Raw genomic sequence first — 23,690 nt, 5'->3', positions numbered from 1 at the left:
GTACCTCCTTCGCCAACGAGGGAAAGCCCATTGCAAGAGTCACCCTGATGAAGTAACGAGATGATCAACACACCTGGAAGAAGATGTGGACCAACTAATGGTTTAAGCTTAGTAAGAATCCATTTGTGTGATGATTTTGATGATTTTATTTGATTGATTCAAATGAAAGTGTTGTATATTTATATACATCTCCCGATTTGATTAGTTACTTATTCATTTGAAAATATTTCAGGTACATGTAAATTGAAAAGAGTTAAATCTCTTAATACCATAGACTATATAGACTCTCACTAAGTACATTATTGTTAAAATAAATGATTTAGGGATTATTATGGGTTTTAAAATCTGAATGCAGGCATTACAACAATAGATGCTACAATTTGTTAATAGTTGCAACAGTTGTTATCTAAATAAGAGAGCATGTGTGATAAGTAGTTTTGCTAGACCTGGAGCCTCATTTATAAAACTTTGCGTAGGATTTGCGTCAGAAGTGGCGTACGGATGAAACATAGGACGTGCGTACGCACAGAAATATTCGGATTTATAAAACCGTGCGCACGCACATCCTACGCAGTTTTCCCTTAATAAATCACAATCACTTCTAAATGTAGCGCAGCTTTTCGGCTTCATGTCACGCCCATAGTTGCCCATAAATAGTCCGTGAAACGCCCACAAGTTAATATTCATCGATTGCGAAATCATGGCAAACACTCTAGAGGAAAACCAAGATCAGCCGTTGTGCGTCATTACGCATTGTGATGGCATCATGGCATTTTATTACCATCCGTTTGATTGCATCCGACAAGCTACAGATGTGTGAGGATGAATTGCATAACATGCAATATTATTGCAGAACATATTTCACTTTTCTTTTTGCAAATGTGTGTTAATTTGCATTTCTGTTGTAATCTTCGTTTGATTTTGTTTGTTTTACACTGCAGATCGATCAAACGGGTGTTCGTGTAGGCTGTTAATTGTAAGACTTGCTTTGTGAAGTCTTCATGTTATTTATGAGAAGCAGTATTGCCATTTCTTTTACACAACGGTCTACAGTTTAACACACTTTCACAAACTTTCACGTGTTTCTTCCATCTGCCGACAGTGTCGCCATTTCTCCATTTCCCATTTTTGTGCGTATGCCTGGGTCAGAGTTTGCGTGAAGGACCGCACATTTTCCCGTCAAGTTTGCTTTTTATAAATACCAATTATTGCGTAGAGAGCGGCGAACGCCTTCTTTTGTGCGTATGCAACATTTATAAATGAGGCCCCAGGTCAGAATATTCTAACGCAGTCCAATTAAAGGCACACTATGCATAGTATGCAAGATTTGTACCTTAAAGATACAATATGTATTTTTTTTCTCCGCTAGGGGTCAGGGATAGTTGAATTTACTCAAAAAAATGTATGGTAAGTGGTTCCACACAATGGATTTTAGCTATTCAAATGCATTAAGTTGAACTTATTAAATTTTAGTTCAACTTAATGCATTTGTTTAAATGTAGCTAAAATCAATTGTGTCGAACCACTTACCATACATTTTTTTTGTAAATTCAACAAATCATTTTTTTCTAACTAGAAAAACTAGACTAAATAGACTCTCACTAAGTACATTGTTAAAATAAGATGTCAGCTGTCAGCAGTAAAATAGCTAGTTGAATATGTGCTTTTTGCAATTTTATGTTAACTAAAGTCCAAATGTTTACTTTCTAAGTGAAAGGCTGCACTATAATGAAGGCCCATCGCTAAAAAAAAACAGCCTTTTTGATGAGAATAGTATAAAAAGCTTTGTGTTTTTTTTCTCGGGGGTTTTTTATTCTGAACTTTTTTGAGTAAAATATAACCATGTTGTGATGGTGATTCATAAAACCTTTTAAACAAGTTTCAGAGTGATTTTTACCTAGCATTATTTCATGTGATACAGGGTTGCGATTGTTATAGTGAGATATTAATATTGGCAAACGCCCAGTGACTCTGATTCAACATCTAGCATCTTTAATCAGGTAAGGGCAATATTTGATTGCAGCAGGTTATGGGAATGTTTTACAGAGGTTACAGCAGTATAAAAATACAACACTTTCTGAATGAACATGCAGGAAAACAGTGTGAGTGATGTATACGAAGGCGGGGTTGCCCTTCGCAGCAGAACACTCTGATGTCTGTTTGTGAATGGCCTTCTTGCAAGAATAAAGTAGCCTACTTCAAAGACAAGAGGGTTTGTTTTCATTGCAGTCTGACCACTAAATAGACAATTTCCGTAACAGAGTAAAGCCAGAGAAGAGGAGAAGCAGGACACAGAGTGATGATGATAAAAAGGAGGATCTTTATTGAAGAATTTTGTTTCATACTTTTTCTGATCAGCATGAATCCTAATCCACAAATGACTAATCAGTGAATAAAAAATTGTATATAAATGGTTTAAATGATTATTATTAATGAGTATATGATAAAATGGAACAATAAAATGAAAACATGATAAATGATTAAAAATGATTGAAAAAATGAAGAATAAATGCATATGAAAGAAAGAAAGTTAAACAACACAAATGTATGGTTGCTTTCTTGAAGCAACACACAGTTTGCATGTGAAGATCTTTATAACCTATAACTAGTTTTAATATAACAAGCAAAGGGAATGGAAATCTACTGCTATAGCCGTTAAACTGACAACTCATGTCTTATTGCAGTTCAGTTATTATCTACATAATTGCATACAATTTCAGCAAAATACTCTCTATCTGATACCACAACAAATAATCAGATTTTAAACAGATAAAACAAATGAATATACAGATTAGTAAAACAAGCACAAATTTTAAGAAATAATATAGAGGAAAACAAAGAAAATATCATCAAGAAGAAGCAACAGCCTCTGAATGTCAGGGTGAAGGAGTTAAATATACACTCGTAATATGGACCAGACCCTCAGCCACCTCTCAAATGGAACACACAAGATGCTTCTCAGAAAGTTAAAATCAGTTCATTTTGCATCAAAAAAAAAAAATCAAATCTACAATAAACTAGAAAGTACAATAACCTAAAGGAAAATTCAAATCATCATTTTTGGATTAATTTTTGATTCCATACATTTATATGTGTCTATAAAATCATTTATCAAACAAGTTCTGATAAAAGACTAGAGTGCCAACATTGATTACATTTACATGTGCACCAATAATGCGATTATTTCTAATAATCAGAGTAAGGTCTTAATCGCTTACTTTTAGATGTTTAGATGACACAAGCAAAACTCTTCACTCCAGTTTACATGCAATTTTCATTATTCTGATTATTCGCTAATAATATGGTCATTCCACACTCAGATAGGCATACAGTATGCATGTTACCGGCCATTGTATTAATCTACTCATATCAAATAAAATAAAAATAATTTATGGACGTACTGGAAATCATTCGTCGCCGTGATGAACATCGCAATGCCGGGTTTGCCTGCGCTGTCTGGATGAAGATACAGAGCAGAAACTGCATGCGCAGCGGCTTGAGTTTAGCAATTTGGAAAAGAGAAAAATTCCGAATAATGTCACATTTTCAGAGTTAACGGAGTTAATTCATTAAGTTGTGTGAACAACACATGGCATCCATGAAATGTAGAACCGGTAATAACGAGGTTAAGGTGTTTACATGCCTGTTTAATGTGATTAAAATCAGCGTACACCACATAGTTTAATGCGAATATGGTTACTACAATTATGAGCTTAATCGCATTAGTTTGATCGAATTATTGGGTTTACATGAGGTAAAGTTTAATCGCAATATTGCCAAATGAGGGTGCATGTAAACGTACTGAGTGACAGCTCAACTGGCATCTTTACTATTAGCAACTCCAAGAACAGCTCCACCAACACCTCCAGCGATGGCTCCAACACCAGCTCCAATAAGAGCTCCAGTACCAACAGCTCCAGTAGCAGCAGCTCCGCCAGCACCAATAGATGCTGAAAGAGTAGCTCCAGCAACAGAACCTGAAACAGCAGCTCCTCCACCACTAACAGCTGTTACAACAGCTCCAACACCAGCTCCAACAGCAGCTCCTCCACCACTAACAGCTGTTACAACAGCTCCAACAGCAGCTCCTCCACCACTAACAGCTGTTACAACAGCTCCAACACCAGCTCCAACAGCAGCTCCTCCACCACTAACAGCTGTTACAACAGCTCCAACAGCAGCTCCAACACCAGTTAAAACCAATGCACCAACAGCTATCCCACCAACAACAAAAGCTGCCATTTGAAAATGACTCTTGTACTCGGAAAAGAAATTTTCAAATGCTTTTTGGCTCGTTGTTTCTCTCTCTGCTTCTAACTTTGCTCTGACACTCTTCTCTGTCTCCTTTACCACTCTGTCAATCTCCTCTTTACCTTGATTCTCCTCTTGTTGTTTTCTCTCCTCTTCATCTCTCTTTCTCTGTTCTTCTGCCTCTCGTTTGATTCTCTCAGCATCTTCAAACATCTGATTACTGTAGTGTCCTCCTCCATTCTGCTCTATCATTGTGTCAATCTTCTGCAGTAGATCGTTCACCTGCTCTCTGTTATCCTCAGCTTTATTGTCTAACACGTGATATCTGCCTCCACACTGACCAACTAGTTTACTTAATTCTTTGTTCTTTTCAACGAGCTCCTCTATGGTCTCTCCTTCTAGCTGATCTCCATTAGTGAAGAGAATGATGGAGTATTTTAACACCTCCTCACCAAACAACATCTCAATGATCTGAGGAATCTGCTGCTCCTGTTCAGTGAATCTGTCAATTACTCTGAGAACAATGAGAAAAGCATGTGGTCCAGGACTGGATATATAAACACTTCTTGCTACCTCCATTATTAAATCTTCAGTTTTAATAGAAGTGTCAAAGAACCCAGGAGTATCAACTACAGACACAGATCTGTCTGAAACAGTCTCGTGTTCCACTGAACAATCACAGGTTACTGAATTCGCACTCCTCTGAGATATAAACTTTTTCTGTCCCAGTATTGTGTTTCCAGTAGCACTCTTCCCAACACCACTTTTACCCAGAAGAACAATCTGTCGGGATAAACGTCTATCGACAGGAATATCCTGGATGTTGATTGGAATTCTTTGCTTTGGTTGTTTTGGTACTGCAAAAAAAATAAAATCAAAATCAAAATAAAAAAACAATCAAACAATCACTTATTTTATCCTGTAAACCACTTTTTCACTGAAATATTCTGGTGTGGGTTCCTGGCCCATGCATTTAATTCCCAGTTCTGGGATGACAAACTTGAGATGGAGAAATGTAAAAGGGGTAGAGATGTATGAATATCCATGAATGCGCATGAATATTATGGTAAATTTATATGACTATATCTTACAGTTAACATACAGTAAATATCAATTACACAAGCAGATAATAACAGGCCAAATCACTGCTGCTTATAAACTCCAAAACTTTGGGATTGTTCTATTTAAAAAATATATAAATATCACATTTTTCTTGTCCTTAAAGGATTTCCTTTACTGAAACTATAATCTCCTTTGGCAAACAGATATTGTGGCCATAATGATAAATTAATTTATTTATTTATTAATAAGCAAGGAATCTCAACATTAATAAAATGATGCATGGCTAAAATATTCCCTTTAAATCTAGTTAAAATAAACTTACGATTCTCCAAGTTCCTCATGAAAACTTTAGATATCAGAGAATTGACTTGACCACTTGGTTCATTCGTCTTGTTGTTGAAACTGTGGAATCTGCCCTCATATTTCTGAATAAGTTTCTTCAAGGTTTCAGTCTCTGTAATGAGTTGATTTATGCTCTTATTTTCATTTTTGAGTTGATCTTCTCCAGTGAAGAGAATCCAGGCTTTCTGCATGCGTTTTTCTCCCAGTAGCTCCTCAATCTTCTCCACAGCTTCTTGATCTTTTTCAGTGAATCTGTCACACTGGAGAACCATGAGATACGCACAGAGGCCTGATTCATTTTTCTGCAGAAACTCTTCATATTTCCTAAGCTCTTCCTCACTCTCTGAACCAGAAAGTCCCGGTGTGTCATAAACAGTGATCGGTAATTTACAAACATCGGCGTCTTCACCAGCAAAATCTTGAGTGAGTAAAATGGAGTCCTCTGATGTGAAAGCTTCTTTTCCCAGTATTGTGTTTCCTGATGTACTTTTCCCAACTCCAGTTTTTCCCAGCAAGACCAAATTCAAACGCAGATTTGACAGCTCATTTGTCATCTCCATTTTTATTTCGTATCCTATAAATGAATAAAATTAACATGGTGTAAAAGAAAAAAATACATGAAAAACAATTTACCACTTTTGCTGTTACAATAACATTTTAATATCAAATCTGTAAAATTAAGGTTAAGATTTGACATGTGATTATCATCTTACATATTTGCAAATATGTGTTGAATTGCTGGAAAATAGCTTATGAATCACTTGTTATGCAATATTATCACCCAATATTGGATTCAATCTTTTTCTCAACTTGTTCTCTTTCAGTTAGGACTGGTTTTATATTTCTATTTGCATCTGATTAATTGTAGGCCTCATTTATTTGATAGTAGGCATCTCATTTTTTGAGTAAAAAAAAAACATTATTTTTGAATAATTTTGGAAATATTAAATGAAATCTGAAGAAAATTGGCACTGTTGATCACACTAGTCTACTTTAATATTTCACCAGGAATTTTGTTTTGAAAAACTTTTATTTTGTACAAAATGGCAAACTGTCACTCTTGTGGTGTTCCCGGTCAAAAATGACCGGCCTACAAAAAATAGCTTATAAATCACTCGTTATGCAATATTATCACCCAATATTGGATTCAATCTTTTTGTCAACTTGTTCTCTTTCAATTAGGACTGGTTTTATATTTCTATTTGCATCTGATTATTCATAGGCCTCATTTATTTGATAGTAGGCATCTAATTTTTTGAGTAAAAAAATAATAATTTTTGAATAATTTTGGAAATATTAAATAAAATCTGAAGAAAATTGGCACTGTTGATCACACTAGTCTACTTTAATGTTTCACAAGGAATTTTGTTTTGAAAAACTTTAATTTTGTACAATATGGCACAAAATGGCACATTGTCACCCTTGTGGTGTTCCTGGTCAAAAATGACCGGCCTACAAAAAATAGCTTATACATCACTCGTAATGCAATATTATCACCCAATATTGGATTCAATCTTTTTGTCAACTTGTTCTCTTTCAATTAGGACTGGTTTTATATTTCTATTTGCATCTGATTAATTGTAGGCCTCATTTATTTGATAGAAGGCATCTCAGTTTTTAAGTAATTTTTTTTATATTTTTGAATAATTTTGGAAATATTGAAGAAAATCTGAAGAAAATTGGCACTGTTGATCACACTAGTCTACTTTAATTTTTCACCAGGAATTTTGTTTTGAAAAACTTTTATTTTGTACAAAATGGCACATTGTCACTCTTGTGGTGTTCCCGGTCAAAAATGACCGGCCTACAAAAAATAGCTTATAAATCACTTGTTATGCAATATTATCACCCAATATTGGATTCAATCTTTTTGTCCACTTGTTCTCTTCCAATTAGGACTGGTTTTATATTTCTATTTGCATCTGATTAATTGTAGGCCTCATTTATTTGAGAGTAGGCATCTCATTTTTTGAGTTAAAAAAAACATTATTTTTAAATAATTTTGGAAAAATAAAATAGAATCTGAAGAAAATTGGCACTGTTGATCACACTAGTCTACTTCATTTTTCACCAGGAATTTTGTTTTGAAAAACTTTTATTTTGTACAAAATGGCACAGAGTTACACTTGTGGTGTTCCACTGGGCCATTGAGGGCCATTGTTTCAATTGGCCATTGAAAGTGAATGGGAGAGACATGTGTTAGAAGTCCATGAGGAATATCTTTATATCTGAGTGATGGATTATGGTGAGTTTGGGCTCTTTTTAATCTTAACAATCTCATGTAAATAATGATGTGCCATTTTCCACAATTTATGCATGCTTCATTGAGTTATGAGTTAAAACGCGACATAAGTGCTATATCTTTAGAGCTGAGTGATGGATTATGCTGAGTTTGGGCTCTTTTTAATCGTGATAGTCTGCTGAAAATAATGATGTACCGTTTTCTACGATCTGTGCATGCTTCGTGAAGTTATGAGTTAAAACCAAACGCGAGTGCTTCATGAGTATATACTTGGCTAGGTGCGTCTGTGGTATTTTCTGTGTTAGAACGCCATGAGGAATATCTTTAGATCTGATTGATGGAATATATTGAGTTTGGGCTCTTTTTAATCATGAGCTCCTGCTGGAAATAACGATGTGCCATTTTTCATGATCGATGTATGTTTCATGAAGATACGAGTAAAAAGGCCAAGTCTAAGCTACCTTGATTGGCTACGTGAGTCTGTGCGTCTGTGGTTTTTTTTTGTGTTAGAACTCCATGAGGAATATCTTTAGATCTGAGTGATGGATTATGTTGAGTTTGAACTCATTTTAATTGTAAGCATCTGCTGTAAATAATGATGTGTCATTTTCCACAATCGGAGCATGTTTCATGAAGTTACGAGCGGAAATGTGTCTAAAATTCAGCATCCATACATGGTTTACACATGGGTCTCTTGAAGGGCTTCTTTTAGAAAAACCTAGCTCAAGTTTAGTAAAAAGCCTGAAACAATTATGCTTGTTGTATTCTACTAATTGAGACCTTTCAAATGACATATGACACAGGACTATCTGAGCTGTATGATGTATTTGACATATTGCTGAATGTAATACAAAAAAGTAGTTTATAAATTATCTTTTTTTTTCTTTCTATTTATCAGCAAATAACTCAGCACTACTTAGGAGTTTATCAAATTGGCTACATTCATTGTAAATTTCAGACACTAAGCTTTCAAATGACACCTATTTTAAGTTGATCAAGGTAATAGTTTTGAAAAAATATTGATTATTTATTTCGCAGCTAGGTGGCGCCTGCAGGGGGTACACTCAGTTTTAGAGTGATAACTCAGCAGTTGTTAGGAGTTGATCAAAGTGATTAGATGCATTAAAAAGCTGAGATTCTAAGCTTTAAAATGATACATATTTTGTGTTGTTCCATTCATTGGATGCATTGGTCTCTCCCATTCACTTTCAATGGCCCATTGAAACAATGGCCCACAATGGCCCTCAATGGCCCAGTGGAACACCACAAGTGTAACTCTGTGCCATATTGTACAAAATAAAAGTTTTTCAAAACAAAATTCCTTGTGAAAAATTAAAGTAGATTAGTGTGATCAACAGTGCCAATTTTCTTCAGATTTTATTTTATTTTTCCAAAATTATTCAAAAATAATGTTTTTTTTACTCAAAGATTTTGATGCCTACTCTCAAATAAATGAGGCCTACAATTAATCAGATGCAAATAGAAATATAAAACCAGTCCTAATTGAAAGAGAACAAGTGGACAAAAAGATTGAATCCAAAATTGGGTGATAATATTGCATAATGAGTGATTTATAAGCAATTTTTTGTAGTCCGGTCATTTTTGACCAGGAACACCACAAGAGTAACAATGTGCCATTTTGTACAAAATAAATGTTTTTCAAAACAAAATTCCTGGTGAAAAATTTAAGTAGACTAGTGCGATCAACAGTGCCAATTTTCTTCAGATTTTATTTAAAATTTCCAAAATTATTCAAAAATAATGTTTTTTTTACTCAAAAAATGAGATGCCTACTCTCAAATAAATGAGGCCTACAATTAATCAGATGCAAATAGAAATATAAAACCAGTCCTAATTGAAAGAGAACAAGTTGACAAAAAGATTGAATCCAATATTGGCTGATAATATAGCATAACAAGTGATTTATAAACAATTTTTTGTAGTTCGGTCATTTTTGACCGGGAACACCACAAGAGTGACAAGGTGACAAAACCCCCCCTAAAAAATTAAGAAAATTGTCACAAAACATTTCAGAAGTATAAATAACATTTGTGAAAAAAGTCACTAAGTTTCAGTCCAAAGCGATAACATTAACTAGTATTTTCGGGAAAAAGAAAATCTTCTCCGGGTCAAAATGACCCGAACACCACATGAGGGTTAATATAGCAAAGGGAGTTGTTATCCTTACCTGTGCGGAAATGCACTTCAAGATACAAGTGAAAATGCTGGAGAAAGTGAAAATCTTGTGCTGATAAAAGACTTGACAGAGATGTTCTGAGAATACTGCTTTCGATTTCAAATCGTATGAGTTTAATAATGTTGAAAGGCGGAGCAAAGCCAGATGAGTGTTAACCTCAGACAATGAAATAGACCAAGGTTACATCAAGACTCTCTAAATGAAAAACATCAACATATTTTAATTGTTTCTGAGCTTGAAGCACTAAAGAAGACGAGCAGTTTGATCACTGTATACTACTTAGTATTGTATGAATCACGTGTTATCAAGCAACAAAAACTATTGAATTTCCTAATATTAGAAAGAAATACAATAATATCAAAGCACTGAGACTGGATCAGTTGTTAGAGCCATAACGACATTTATAATTTGAAATAATTTACTTATATTAAGACTTGTTGTTATGTTTTGATAAATGTTCATGATTGATGCAGGAGATCCAGTCAGATGATTAAGTCCAATTTTATTTCTTAAGAGCAGACAATCAAATAATAAATGAAGAGTAAAATTAATGCATCCATAATTAGGATTAAAAGTTGAATAAAGAAACATAAAATGAACAGTTAAAATTACTTCTAATTTCTAAGTAGAAGATAATTAACACACTGAGTATAATATTCTTGCCTAAAGATAAGTAAAGTTGGTTGAGAGATCGCTCTTTGAAAAGACAGGTTGTGAAGGAGCAAGGTCTAAGTCCAAGGTATATTGAACAGTACAGAAAATATACTTCCTCTTATGCAGTTTCTGATCTGCAAAGGGCTTAGATCCTGCATGTTTCCTCTTATTGAGCATGTACACACATTGTCTGGTACCCCATAGTGTCAGAAAGTTGTTAATCTTAATACAATACACGTAACAACTGCAAAACATGTTCCTTCTGCAAGATGTTCAGATAACGTTCGTTTATCACTTTATTCTAAGACATTCGAGCCTTTGTCTTCTGTCTATTGCAAACTTACAGGCTGTTGACCTCTTCTAAACAGCAAGCACAAAAGTTCACCCAGGTGAATCAGCTACATCTGAGGCAAAACGATTAATAAAAGAAAGGCATTAAGCATAAATTGCAAATGCTAATAATGGTAAAAACATCAAAATTATAGTTATGAGAAACACAGCAACATGATAATAATGATTTCTGAAAATATGATGATTACATTTTATTAAATTATATTTAAGATGCAAATGATAAAACATAAGCAAGAAAAAAAAAAAAATTCTGATTCATCAATGATAAATGTATATTTTGTGTTATTTGTAATGTAGGCTATCACTTGACTTTGATAGTTTATACGTGGTACATATGCGCAAGAAATTATGAAAAAGAACAGGAAGGAAGAGTTAGAAATAGACATTCTTTTGACCGTGAAAACACTGAATTTATGTTTTTGGAATATAATTAATCTTTTTAATTTATCTTATGTAACAATACAAAGAAAAATTAACCTTTATGCTGCAATAGTCAAGGATGTGTGAGTGGAAAAAAAGGTAACCGTTACTCTCAGTACATATTTGGCCTAGTTCTTCAAGTGTACATATTGGTATACCTTTTAGCTTTTGTACCTTAGGGTACTGCCCCAGTGACAGCTTTGTACCTTTTTTCTGAGTGTATATGTACCGTTATTATGGTGTATTTTTCTAAATTAAAGTAATAATTTATACTGATGAATTTCCATTGAAAGTTTAAAAATTGTTCAAAAAAGACATTGATTTTATTGTTGCTGTTAAAACCTAAAGCTCACATTGATCATTCTTTCTTTTTTTCAGAAAATGAGGTGGACGGGGATTATTTAAAGGCTCCTTTAAAAAACAGTCCAAGTTCAACAAATTTGTACATGAGATGGAGGCGATAACATTTAGAGCCAGTGCCAGCAGAATTCCACCAACAGAATTCGACTACAGAAATGCAAGTATAACATTGAGTCCTATATTTGTCATATGTTTAGTGGTCGACCGATATAGATTTTTTTTCTTTTATGCGATATCTTAGAATGCAGAGTGGCCGATGCAGGGCTCAACATTAACGCTTGTCCGGGACAAGTGGATTTTTTTGAAGGGGCAAGTAAAAGAAATTTTACTTGCCTGACCGAACAAGTAGTCTGATTAAACCATCAATAACAATAATATATATATATATAAAAAAAAAAGAGAAACATTTTTGAGGTTTAACTTTTATTATTATTTTAATTATTATTATTCTGTACTTTTAAATTTGATCCAATAGGAGATTGCTGTCATTGGTGAGGATGCATCCTTTATTGAGGGTCATGTGAATGTCCTGCATATCCAGTACAGCAAGATGCGACTAGACACCTTGGTGGTCAAAGAAAGAATGCAGCGAACTTTTGCATGGCGAAGAAACGAGATAAGAGGTGGGATGACTGTGGAGGATATACTTAAGAAATACCCTTTCTTAAAAACACCCTCAGGGGTCAGTGATATCACCGATTTTTATATCAGTTTTCTGCTTAAAATAAATATTGAATGTTGATGTAAGATAAAAGTATACTAAAATTATACTTATAACTCTTTTGTAACTCTTATAACTCTTTGAATTTTCTAAACCCTCAGGTGAACAAATATATGTGCATTCAAGCTTAGAAATATTTGTACAATGATATTACTAAAGGGAAATGGCAATGAAAGAGGCAACATAGAATTTTAAAAATGTCTGATTTTATTCATGTTCATGTGAATGATTAACTTTCCCTTTCTGTCTATTTGCAGTTGTGTGATAAAGTTGACTGAATGCATTCCATCAACTGTCAGCGCCAGCCAGCCAGCGCTTCAAGGATGGCTTTACCATTATTGTGCCAAAGGTGCTTGAGCTTGTTCAAAGAAATGCTCCATTAGCCAAAATCTACGAAGAAGCAAGAGAAGTGATGCTTGCAGAAAATCTACCAGGTATTGACATAAAACGTAGCGGTTTTGTGATAATCTATTTCTAAACTTTTAGGACTGATAGTTTTGTTAATTAAAAGTATAGGTGCTCAACAAATACATTTGTTGAAAATGTGTGCTTAGTTTCCATACAGTATATCCTTGAGAAACTGTGATCTAGCGCTGGGCGATATGACCAAAATCTTATATCACAATATGAATAATTTTAATTCACAATAATGATATACTGTATATCACATTCACAATATAGTTATTTTTGTAGGAAATAAACTTGATTAAAAAAAAAACTAGTCTATAAAAAATACTAGTCTAATGTAGAGTAAAACATTCTCAAACTTATTAAAGTAAACAATAATAAAATTAGAACAAAGAATGTAATCACAAGCTATAGGACAAAAAATTACAACAGAAAAAGGATAAATGTAAAAAAAAAAAAAAATTCAGTTATAATTGCTGTGGATTATTAGGCTGCTGTCACTTTAAAGGCTTAGTTCACAAAAAATGTCATCAATTACTTGTGTTATTCCAAACCGTAAGACTATTGTTCATCTTCGAAAACACAAATGAAGATATTTTAAATTAAATCTGAGTGGTTTTCTGTCCCTCCATTGACAATCCACTCAACTACAACTTTGTTGCTTCAAAAAGTTTATAAAGAGTTAAATCTTAATTTTCTGTCTGGGTTTGCCCTTTCATGCGCAAATTGTATCATTGGTAAAACATGTATTCACTTGAAACCAGCTTGTAAACAATTTCATGCATTTTATGCAACATTTGTTTATTTCCAGTTACTTTGATTTTAGCAAATTGCAGAAATATGGCTAACAATGAGTAAAGGAAACTTGTTAAACTGTCATTTTGTGGGTTATTTAATCTACCCAACCGCTGGGTTATGAAATTCTTTACCCATTATGGGTTATTTATATGGAAGTTGGGAATTTTTTTTAAATGCTGGGTTATTTAATCTACCCAACCGCTGGGTTATGAAATTCTTTACCCATTATGGGTTATTTATATGGAAGTTGGGTTATTTTGTGCAACTCATGTGTTGAGTCAAAATCCATCAATCCAACATTATATCGTTTGACCCAGCACGTGGGTTATTTGTGCTTCGAACGTCATCATATCGTCACCAGAGTCCACACACCGAGCGCTTGTCACAGCAGAGAACCTTTGACTGATCATCCAGCGAGGCAAACAAATAATAAAAGGTATGTGTACACTACATGTCTAATTCACATTGTCTGTGTTGCGTTACCTATTAAATTACTATCTGTATATTGTCGATGTCGAGGCTAGTTGGTTGGTTTGGCTAACAACGTAGCTAACGTTAGCCATTTAGCCGTTATCAGCACGGATAGCCTGCTTATTTGGTCTGAATTACATTTTTGTAAGGTGTTATACATTAAGCAAAAGTTTATTTTTATTCATGCGGAGATGTGGGACTTGAAAGTAAATCATTACAGGATTAGTGTAAAAAGAATATAGTCTTTTGTGGTGAGAAACCGGGACAATTTTGAAAACTGAAAGGCGGAGTCTGTGCGCGCCTGCGCCCCCTCACATCTGAGGATTTGGTGCGACGTGACGCGGTGTCTCCTGTTTCATCAATTTGTCCTGTTATTTTGCAGGTACTATTGTTACAACAACTTGATAATATGCACTGTAATATAAATGTATATGTTCATACCGCAGATATTTCGGGTAACGTTAATGACGTTCGGGGTTGTGAATATGTTGAATATAGGTCTATGCAGACTGTCCGCCATTTTGTGAACGCTGTAACACACGAGGTTATTGTGAAATGCGTTTAATTCGATTCAAATTGACTCCAGTTACAAGGTTATAGTGTTCATTATGAGTTTACTTTTATTTGTGTTTGGTTTAAGTTATGTATACATATAAAGATCGGATGCACTTATTTAGCGGAACTGTCTCTCGTACGTTACTTGGCCTTCTGCGCGGGGCCTGTAACATTAAGAAATATATAATATATTTCTGTGCCCTATGCAGTGAGCAGCCACAAATATTATTGTGCAGTAAAAACATAGACTATTTACATGTAACTTTATGCAATTTGTCATATGAATTGTAGAGAGGGAGGATTGTTTTCTCTATATTTTGTATAACTTAAGTTGATGGCGCTCTTGCAAGGGCTCTCATACCAGGTAATTATTAAATGGAATAATTATTTGATGAAGCAAAACAATCATATTTCAGTGACTGACAACTTTGTTCTTTTTTTACAGAATGTACCATATCAGACGAACGTGTGTCACAGCTTAAATAATGGTTGAGAAACAATTCTCAGCCCCTCAGCCAGATAGAGACCCACATGCAGAACACGGCAGTCTACAGGGCCAAGTGGATTAGGGACTACAATTGGACCATCGATCAGATCCTCGAAGAGTTCCCTCGCCTGATGACCAAAGGCATGGTAGGTATAGGGAAATATGATCTTGAATATGAGGATGCATTGTTTAAAACGTTTTATTAGTGTGCTACATTGAATTAATTTTAAAAATGTTTTCCATTTTATAGATTGCACAGAACTTTCTTGTCCTGCATTGGGATGCTGCATCAAAGTTGTTTGAAACATGGCTACCCATCTATGCTGAGAAGATCCTGTACCTGGCAAGACAGAGCTGACATTGCCCCTGGATGGATTAACACCAGGTAATATATTCGTAATATAATATATTAATATATTAGCATTCCTTTTTCCAACATTTTTTAATTTTTTTGACCAAAAACTTTTCACATAATTTTGGCCAGAATAGTGACTTAGTGAATAGAGAATAGTGAGTGATATCATCATAGGAATAGTTAAATAAATCCGTCAGCCTCTTTATGCTAATTGGGTACAAAAAATGCCAAGTTTTCACAGCAGAGTCAACACAGCAGTACCGGTGTAACTAATAACATTAACCAGTCCCTCCAGAAAAACGCAGAGTTTTTTTGTGATTGTTACGGGCAAAAATCCTTGATTATGTGGCACGTTTTCTTAAAAAATGCGATGGAATATGCAGGATATTTATGCGACGATATTGCGGGGATTGTGAAATCACAGGTATGCCATTCCACATTGTATTAACACCTATGTCTTACAGATGGTGTTGGGGAACTCGCCCTGAGGCAACTGCCAGCCTTGCTTCCACCTACAACTTGGAGAGTTGGCCATGGCTGCGGTGCGAAAGTGGTTTGCCACACCATTCAGGAATGCAGCTTGGCCTTCATCGACCATAAGCCTGTAAGTCCTCAAGCACATCTAAAGGGGGAAACTTTATTCATTTTATCAACATATCTGAGCTCAAGACTGTGCATGCACACATGCATATCCAGGTGTTTTTTTACTATACTTTTGGGGACAGGCATCAAATACCAGACAGTATTCGGAAAATGGCTGTTCTATAAGCTTAAGTTGGTCACTCAAAGCATCTTGGGCTTCTAGAACACCTCAGCAGTGCCACAGGCTGGTAACCTCTGTACCACACCGCACTGATGCAGTAATTTGTTCTAAAACAGGCACCAACAAAGTATTGAGTGCAGAAATTAACATAATTATCAGAAAGTTGACACTGTTGTATTTTAACCAATTTGGATCTGACTCTATGAGGTTGACTCTAAAGAAGTCTTCTAAATCTACAAAGCATTTGCGGCCCATCTATCTGACCACCTAACCCCGCTGCCCATTGACCAGATAGGATAGTCAGATAGGTGGGCCACATTCGTTTTCTGAACATGTTTATTGTAATGATATATCATCAATCAATTTATGGCTTTTTAGGTCAATTGAGGTCTGAATCGTTTTTTAAAATTGTTTTCTGTAATGTGAGCTATGCTCTAAGACTTAATAAAAAAATATTTTGTTAGGCTATGTGCAATGAGATGTAGACTATTACAGTTCAACTTTTTGAATTATAAATGCACCGAATCTTTTCCAAATTGTAAAGTTAACTAGACTTTATCATAAAACAATTTCTCTAGTGAGGACCAGGAAAATGGTCCTCACAATGTCTATATTTTAATTATACTATAGTAGTCGGTAGACATTTGGTCCTTACTCACTTGCACTCTCTAACTCTCGCTCTATTGTATTCTTTCTTTTTTAGCCTGGAATAAACATGGAGTACCTTCATGAGGCCAAGGCATGCAAATCTCCACTGCACCAGTTCCACTATATTTTTTATATGAACTGCACCAGTTCCACTATATTGTTGCAATTAATTAATGTTAATAAAAAAAATTCAGAGATTACATTGTTGTTTTGTTTTTGTATTGTTTAAGTGTTTATTGCATAATATATGCATAAATCTAGCATGTATTCTGTTCTAAGTTTGTAGTTTAACAGTTTTATAGCTATGGGTAGTCTATTGCAATTTATTTTCTTAAATTGTACTGTAATGTGTTAGAATTAATCTGGCATTTGGGTTAATTTTACCCATAATTTGGGTACACTTTATAACAAATATGTAGTTGAATCAACCCAGAATTGTAATTAATTTGACCCAGCATTTGGGTACACTATATAACTAATATGTAGTTAAATCAACCCATAATTGTAATTAAATTGACCCAACATTTGGGTACACTATTTAACCAAAGTATATAGTTAAATCAACCCATAATTGTAATTAGTTTGACCCAGCATTTGGGTAGAATATTTAACTCATCTGTTGGGTTAAATATGACCGACCCATCTTGCTGGGTCAAATTAACTACTGCTGGGCTGGTGCAATATTTATCCAGCGGCTGAGTTATAAAACAACCCAAGTTGAGTTATTTTTAACCCAGCATTTTTTACAGTGTACTCTGATACAGATCCAGTTATTCAGTTCTGATGGATGTTGCATTGTTTTACTGATATGTTTAACATATTCTTTTCTTCTCACAGTTTGATGCTGATACTCCATACCCAACCATACAATTGGTAGAAAGAAACTGACTGGAAAATGGCTTTATCCAAGAGGCTTCAAGTCCTCATCAAAGTGGATGGTGTGGAGGTGTGCAGGGGAATAGGAGCTGAAGAAGGGATAATTGAAGCATTCAGTGCTTACTATGTTTTAAACTTGGCTTATCCACCCTACAGAAAAATACATTGACCTTCCTGCAGCATGCCATAGCAAAGATTACTGAGGTGGGTGGCAAGCCCCTTCCAATAACTGTCACCCGAATAATTAATATCGTGTGCTGAAAATGCTTGGGAATTTTCAACTCCCAAAATCCTTGATGAATTTGAGATGGTAGTAGGTACAAATGTACATGGAAATTAAGATTTGTGCAAAGACATTCAGCGTGTTTCAGAAGTGACTGTTGACAGTGTGAAGTATGCTTTAAAAGATGTATTCATTGTTGACTATGTCCATGCAGAAGAAATTCCTCTATTTTTCCAAATTGAGTACATTTTAAATGTCAATACTGTATGGTTTCTGTGTGGCAAATTTTTTTACACTTCCATGCGTACACAGTTATGAAATCAGGGCAAGAGATGGACTTTCAGGCCCTTTGACACCTACTCTGCTGATGATAAATTGTGATCCTCAACAATGTTTAAAAAGTTCAAATTAAATGTGTAGTACTGTGTTTGTTGAAATGTGTGTTTGTGATCAAATGTTTTAAGGGTATAAAGTTACAATTAATGAAATGTGTACTGCTGGAAAAAAGATTGCTTTGTCATTCTTGATGTTCAAAACTCTTTTTAAAAGAACAATTTACTTAAAGTGAGATCTAGTACTGATCTGGAAAAAAAAGAAATTTCTTTGTGATTCTTAATGTTAACATGTTTTATTACATGCTAAAAAAAAGTTGTTGAAATGTATTGTACTGATTAAAAAAAAAGAAATATAATATTAAGCTTAATATTCTTACTGTTTACAATTTTTGATTATATAAGTAAAATTGCTCAATATATGCATCCTGTTATATGACGCATTGTGATAATGCTTAAAATATTCATCCTGTGAAAATGTGAGAATGTAATAATTTTGAATGTTTAATAAATGATAAAGAGCATTCTGGCCTTTTTAATGTGTTGTATGGAGTACAAATTTGCCACCATAAGGTACAAAACGCTTGTCACTGGGGCAGTACCCTTAAAAGGACAAATTTGCACCTTATAAGGTACAATTTAGTCACCAGAGGTACATATTTGTCTTTGAAAGGTACTGCAAGGGTACTGATATGTACCCATGTATAAGGGTACAACGGGTGTACCCTTGAGGCTACTGCCCCAGTGACAAGCCGTTGTACCCCTAAAGGTACAAATTTTGCACATTTTTTCTGACAGTGTAAGGGCGGCAAAATGTGAGCCAACCGGGAAAGAACAATTCACAAAATAGGCTATATGATTTGCTGAGCTGCCGCTCCCCAGCCCCGCCCCGCCCCCTGCTCTCACGAGTCATGACTGAGTGATGGGAATTTCGGATCATTTCACTGACTCTCGATCTTGTTCGATCTCGTAAAAACTAAAATCTCGAAAATGAACGAATCTTTATTTGATTAATTTCGTTAACCTCCTCAGACCCGAGCTTTGGTTTGGCGTGCATTTTAGATTTCTTCTAGCTTTTTGGGGTTAGGAGGGGACCAATATATATAATAACCAGAATTTATCTTTGAACATGAAGCACTTTTTGAAAAAAATGATGTCCACATATGTGGACACTGGGTCTGAATTCACAGAAAAAAATCAATACACCATTGTGTAACAAAGTGCAAATCTCTTTTATTTACAGCCTGTGCCTGAACATTTTTCGTTGTTACTCTTGTATAACTTCTGAACATACATACATACATCTTCCGCTTATCTGGGGCCGGGTCGCGGGGGCAGCAGTCTAAGCAGAGATGCCCAGACTTCCCTCTCTCTAGACACTTCGTCCGGCTCTTCCAGGGGGACACCGAGGCGTTCCCAGGCCAGCCGGGAGACATAGTCTCTCCAGCGTGTCCTAGGTCTTCCCCGGGGTCTCCTCCCGGTGGGACGTGCCCGGAACACCTCCCCAGGAAGGCGTCCAGGAGGCATCCGGAACAGATGCCCGAGCCACCTCAGCTGGCCCCTCTCGATGTGGAGGAGCAGCGGCTCTACTCTGAGCTCCTCCGGAGTGACCGAGCTTCTCACCCTATCTCTATGGGATCGCCCAGCCACCCTGCAGAGAAAGCTCATTTCGGCCACTTGTATCCGGGATCTTGTCTTTTCGGTCATGACCCACAGCTCAGCCCAGGTGAGTTGGAAAATTTATCCGGGGCCCCACCCTGGAGCCAGGCCCGGGGTGGGGCTCGTATGAGAGCGCCTGGTGGCCAGGCCTCCCCCATGGTGTCCGGCCGGGCTCAGCCCGAAGAAGCGACGTGGGGCTGCCCTCCCGTGGGCTCACCACCCGTAGGTGGGACTGTAAGGGGCCGGTGCTTAGAGGATCGGGCGGCAGTCGAAGGCGGGGGCTTCGACGACCTGATCCCTGGACCCTGGAGGGGTGCTGGATAGCGCTCTGACTGGGGACTCCATCGTTCTACTTGGGGACTTCAACGCCCACGTGGGCAGCGACAGTGACACCTGGAGGGGCGTGATTGGGAGGAATGGCCCCCCTGATCTGAACCCGAGCGGGCTAGTCACAGTTTGTCCATAAGGAACACCATGTTCAAGCATAAGGGTGTCCATCAGTGCACGTGGCACCAGGACACCCTAGGCCGGAGGTCGATGATCGACTTTGTGACTTTGTGGACGTTTCATCTGGCCTCTGGCTGTATATCTTGGACACTCGGTGAAGAGAGGGGCGGAGCTGTCAACTGATCACCACTTCTGAACATTGATATGGAAAAACAAAATTTATATCCAAATAAAAAACATATCCAAAAAAAATAAATAGAAAATTTGCTTTCTTTTTTGTAACACTCCAAAACTTCAACTTCTCCAAACTAGGAATGTTATTTTTATTTGTGTGTGTGTGCACGCTCGATCGCAGTGAGCAAGAATGTGTGTGTGTGTGTGTGTGTGTGTGTGTGTGTGCGCGCGCACGCGATCGTGAATGGGCAAGAGAGAGTGTCTGTGTGTGCGATCGCGAGTGATCAAGAGAGTGAGTGTGTGTGTGTGTGTGTGTGTGTGTGTGTGTGTGTGTGTGCGCACGCGACCGTGAATGGGCAAGAGAGAGTGTCTGTGTGTGCGATCGCGAGTGATCAAGAGAGTGTGTGTGTGTGTGCGCGCGCACGCGATCGTGAATGGGCAAGAGAGAGTGTTTGTGTGTGCGATCGCGAGTGATCAAGAGAGTGTGTGTATGTTCGCGCACGCGATCGTGAATGGGCAAGAGAGAGTGTCTGTGTGTGCGATCGCGAGTGATCAAGAGAGAGAGAGAGAGAGTGTGTGTGTGTGTGTGTGTGTGTGTGTGTGTGTACGCGCGCCACGAAGCTCGCAAGTTGTGCAACTACAAATTGTCATTTTTTTGCTAAAATTCTTATACAGTTTCATCGAAGTTAAGTCCCAATGTCCACATATGTGGACATCAAGTTTAGCAGCCTAGTAAATCTTTCCTGTTACAAAAGTTTGTCAAATGTGCATGCCATTTTAATCATACAACACTATTATGCATAACTTAACAAGAATCAACGATGAAATGTTATTACATTTTTTACCTTGTGGGCGTTTTGGTCTGATGTGGCTGCGTGACATTTCGCCTCTGTTCTCCGCCATCTTGAAATTATTTATGTTACATTTTTTTTTCTCCTGACACCACCAGATGGCAGTATAAGTGTCCATGTTTGTGAAAAACCAGTTCCAGTTACACAGAATTAAGTATTAAGCTGCACACAGCCAAAAATGTGGTGTCCACGTATGTGGACACGGGGACTGAGGAGGTTAAGTTAAGTGGCTTTAAATGTTATACTTTTAACAGCCAAATTCCCCGATCACATCCACCTACGCAATGTTGATCATATTCTGAATTAAGAAATCATTATAATGCAGAACATAATAATTGCATTACCTTCCGAGTCTTTCGTTCATTTGTCACCTGACATATACGCAATGAACGGATCGTTCATGAATCGAGACTTTTGAAGGAGAAAGCACACCAACAACAGAGGGGTTCGTTGTTAAAATATATTGATCCAGGGAGTATTTATTTGCAAGGATGACACGCCGTCAAGTCCACCACAGAACCAAGAGACCGCTAGCACAGCTAACCGGAATTTCTATTAAAAAAAAAAAATGTTGCACACCTGGCACTCGAAAGGGTTCTCATTCGCGCTTGAAAATGTTTAACATTATAAAATCTGGTGAAATACAATAGGCCTACTCTTTTTTTTTTTTTTTTTTTTTTTTACCTATAGCCATTTTAATAGGATGGACAGTTGAAGGAACCCAAACTAATATAGGCTATTTGCTTCCTCTTGGCCTACTAAAGTGTTCATACAACGGGAGTATTCTCTGGCTAGAGCAGGACAGCGGAGTGTGTGTGGACAGCCTGAGTTTGTGTTTTGGGTTAAGCTGCGTTGCTTTGACATTGTGGAAAATAGAATAACAGAAACAAAATGTATTAGCCATTTTACCCGTTAATATCAATCTAAATTAATCTCGTTTTTAATTTAACTTAATTTCGTTTTTCTTTATTTAAATTTCGTTTTTCTTTATTTAAATCTCGTTTTTTTCTTTATTTAAATTTCGTTTTTCAAATTTCGTTTTTTCTTTATTTAAATTTCGTTTTTCTTTATTTAAATCTACCCTTTACTGTGTCAGTATTTTTTTAGTCAGAAAAATATTAGACTACCTTAAAAGTAGCCTTGCTTAAGTTAACAGACCTGTGTGTGTGCGTTTAATAAATAAGCTAATAAGCCCTGCCCGCGTGAGGCGCGCCGCTTCCCGCTCGCGCTGTTCTATATGGCTACTAAAAGTTTATAAATTCTGAACTTGTCGCGTCTCGCGTGTCCATCTATATTGCACCAAATGCGACACTGCACTCCCTTGTGAAGTCGATTGGATGAACGGTTCTCGAAATAATCAAAATGCAAACAGACAAACAGACAGACATATAGAGATTCCTGCCTTTATTAGAGAGAAGAATATGTTCAGCCCCCTCTCCCTGAAGCTTCATATATTCGATGTTCATTACTACCGAAGCTTCGAAGCTCAAAAAATGGTATTCGGACCAGCCCTAGGGGCGGCACAATTGTTTTTCGCCTAGAGCGGCAGAAGTGCACACGCCGGCCCTGTGTCTGCGTCATTTTGGTCACACAAATGTGATTTGAAACTGCATGTCAAATTACCCAAAAAAACAATGCAGGACAAAGTTTCAAAACAGCAAATAACAAAACAACCCATACACAGCTCTGACAAACAAAGAGTAAAATGCTTTTCCTAGTCACATTATATGAATTACTGTTTTGATTATATGAATTACATGTTTTGTTTCACCTGCTATTATGTCCTTATATTGCAAAGATAACATTGTAGGTAGGACTAACAGAAAATGAGGAATTATCATTTTGTCAATGTATGGAATATGGTATTATGCTATGCACATAGGAAGAGGGAAAACTAAGAAACTGTCTTCAATTGACAATGAAAACTTGCATTCAATTATTTTTAATGAAATATATAAAATTACAGTGTGAGGTTTATTATTATAGTTTAAGATGTTTATTATTATAGTTTTATAAATCATTAATATTTGGAATGAGCTTATA

At 36.3% G+C, this 23,690-nt stretch overlaps 1 protein-coding gene and 1 long non-coding RNA gene across 3 annotated transcripts in view; one reads left to right on the top strand and one right to left on the bottom strand.

Moving 5' to 3' along the window:
* Positions 1-3,813: 3,813 nt before the first annotated feature.
* LOC311294825 (GTPase IMAP family member 8-like) overlaps positions 3,814-23,690 on the bottom strand; it is a gene marked incomplete at its 3' end in the record, with an annotated part of 31,971 nt that continues 12,094 nt past the window's right edge. Inside the window, exons 3-5 of the mRNA XM_084415858.1 lie at positions 10,086-10,180; positions 5,636-6,229; positions 3,814-5,108 (exon numbers count right to left, since the gene is read on the bottom strand). Of these exons, the coding sequence (XP_084271984.1) occupies positions 3,814-5,108; positions 5,636-6,229; positions 10,086-10,180 (1,984 nt within the window). The remainder of the gene's footprint in view (positions 5,109-5,635; positions 6,230-10,085; positions 10,181-23,690) is intronic.
* Positions 13,994-17,392, top strand: LOC311295057. 2 transcript variants are annotated; one of them, XR_014628162.1, is made up of 5 exons: positions 13,994-14,242; positions 15,278-15,465; positions 15,570-15,704; positions 16,139-16,278; positions 17,141-17,392. It is a non-coding gene; the product is annotated as an uncharacterized lncRNA (long non-coding RNA). The 2 variants fall into 2 exon arrangements; XR_014628163.1 differs by lacking the exon at positions 13,994-14,242 and adding an exon at positions 14,575-14,659.

This window comes from Rutilus rutilus, assembly GCF_951802725.1.
Source record: "Rutilus rutilus genome assembly, chromosome: 8".
NCBI classification, from domain to species: Eukaryota; Metazoa; Chordata; class Actinopteri; order Cypriniformes; family Leuciscidae; genus Rutilus; species Rutilus rutilus.
Note: the sequence above shows the minus strand (reverse complement) of the source record. Positions and strands in the feature narration are given on the sequence as shown.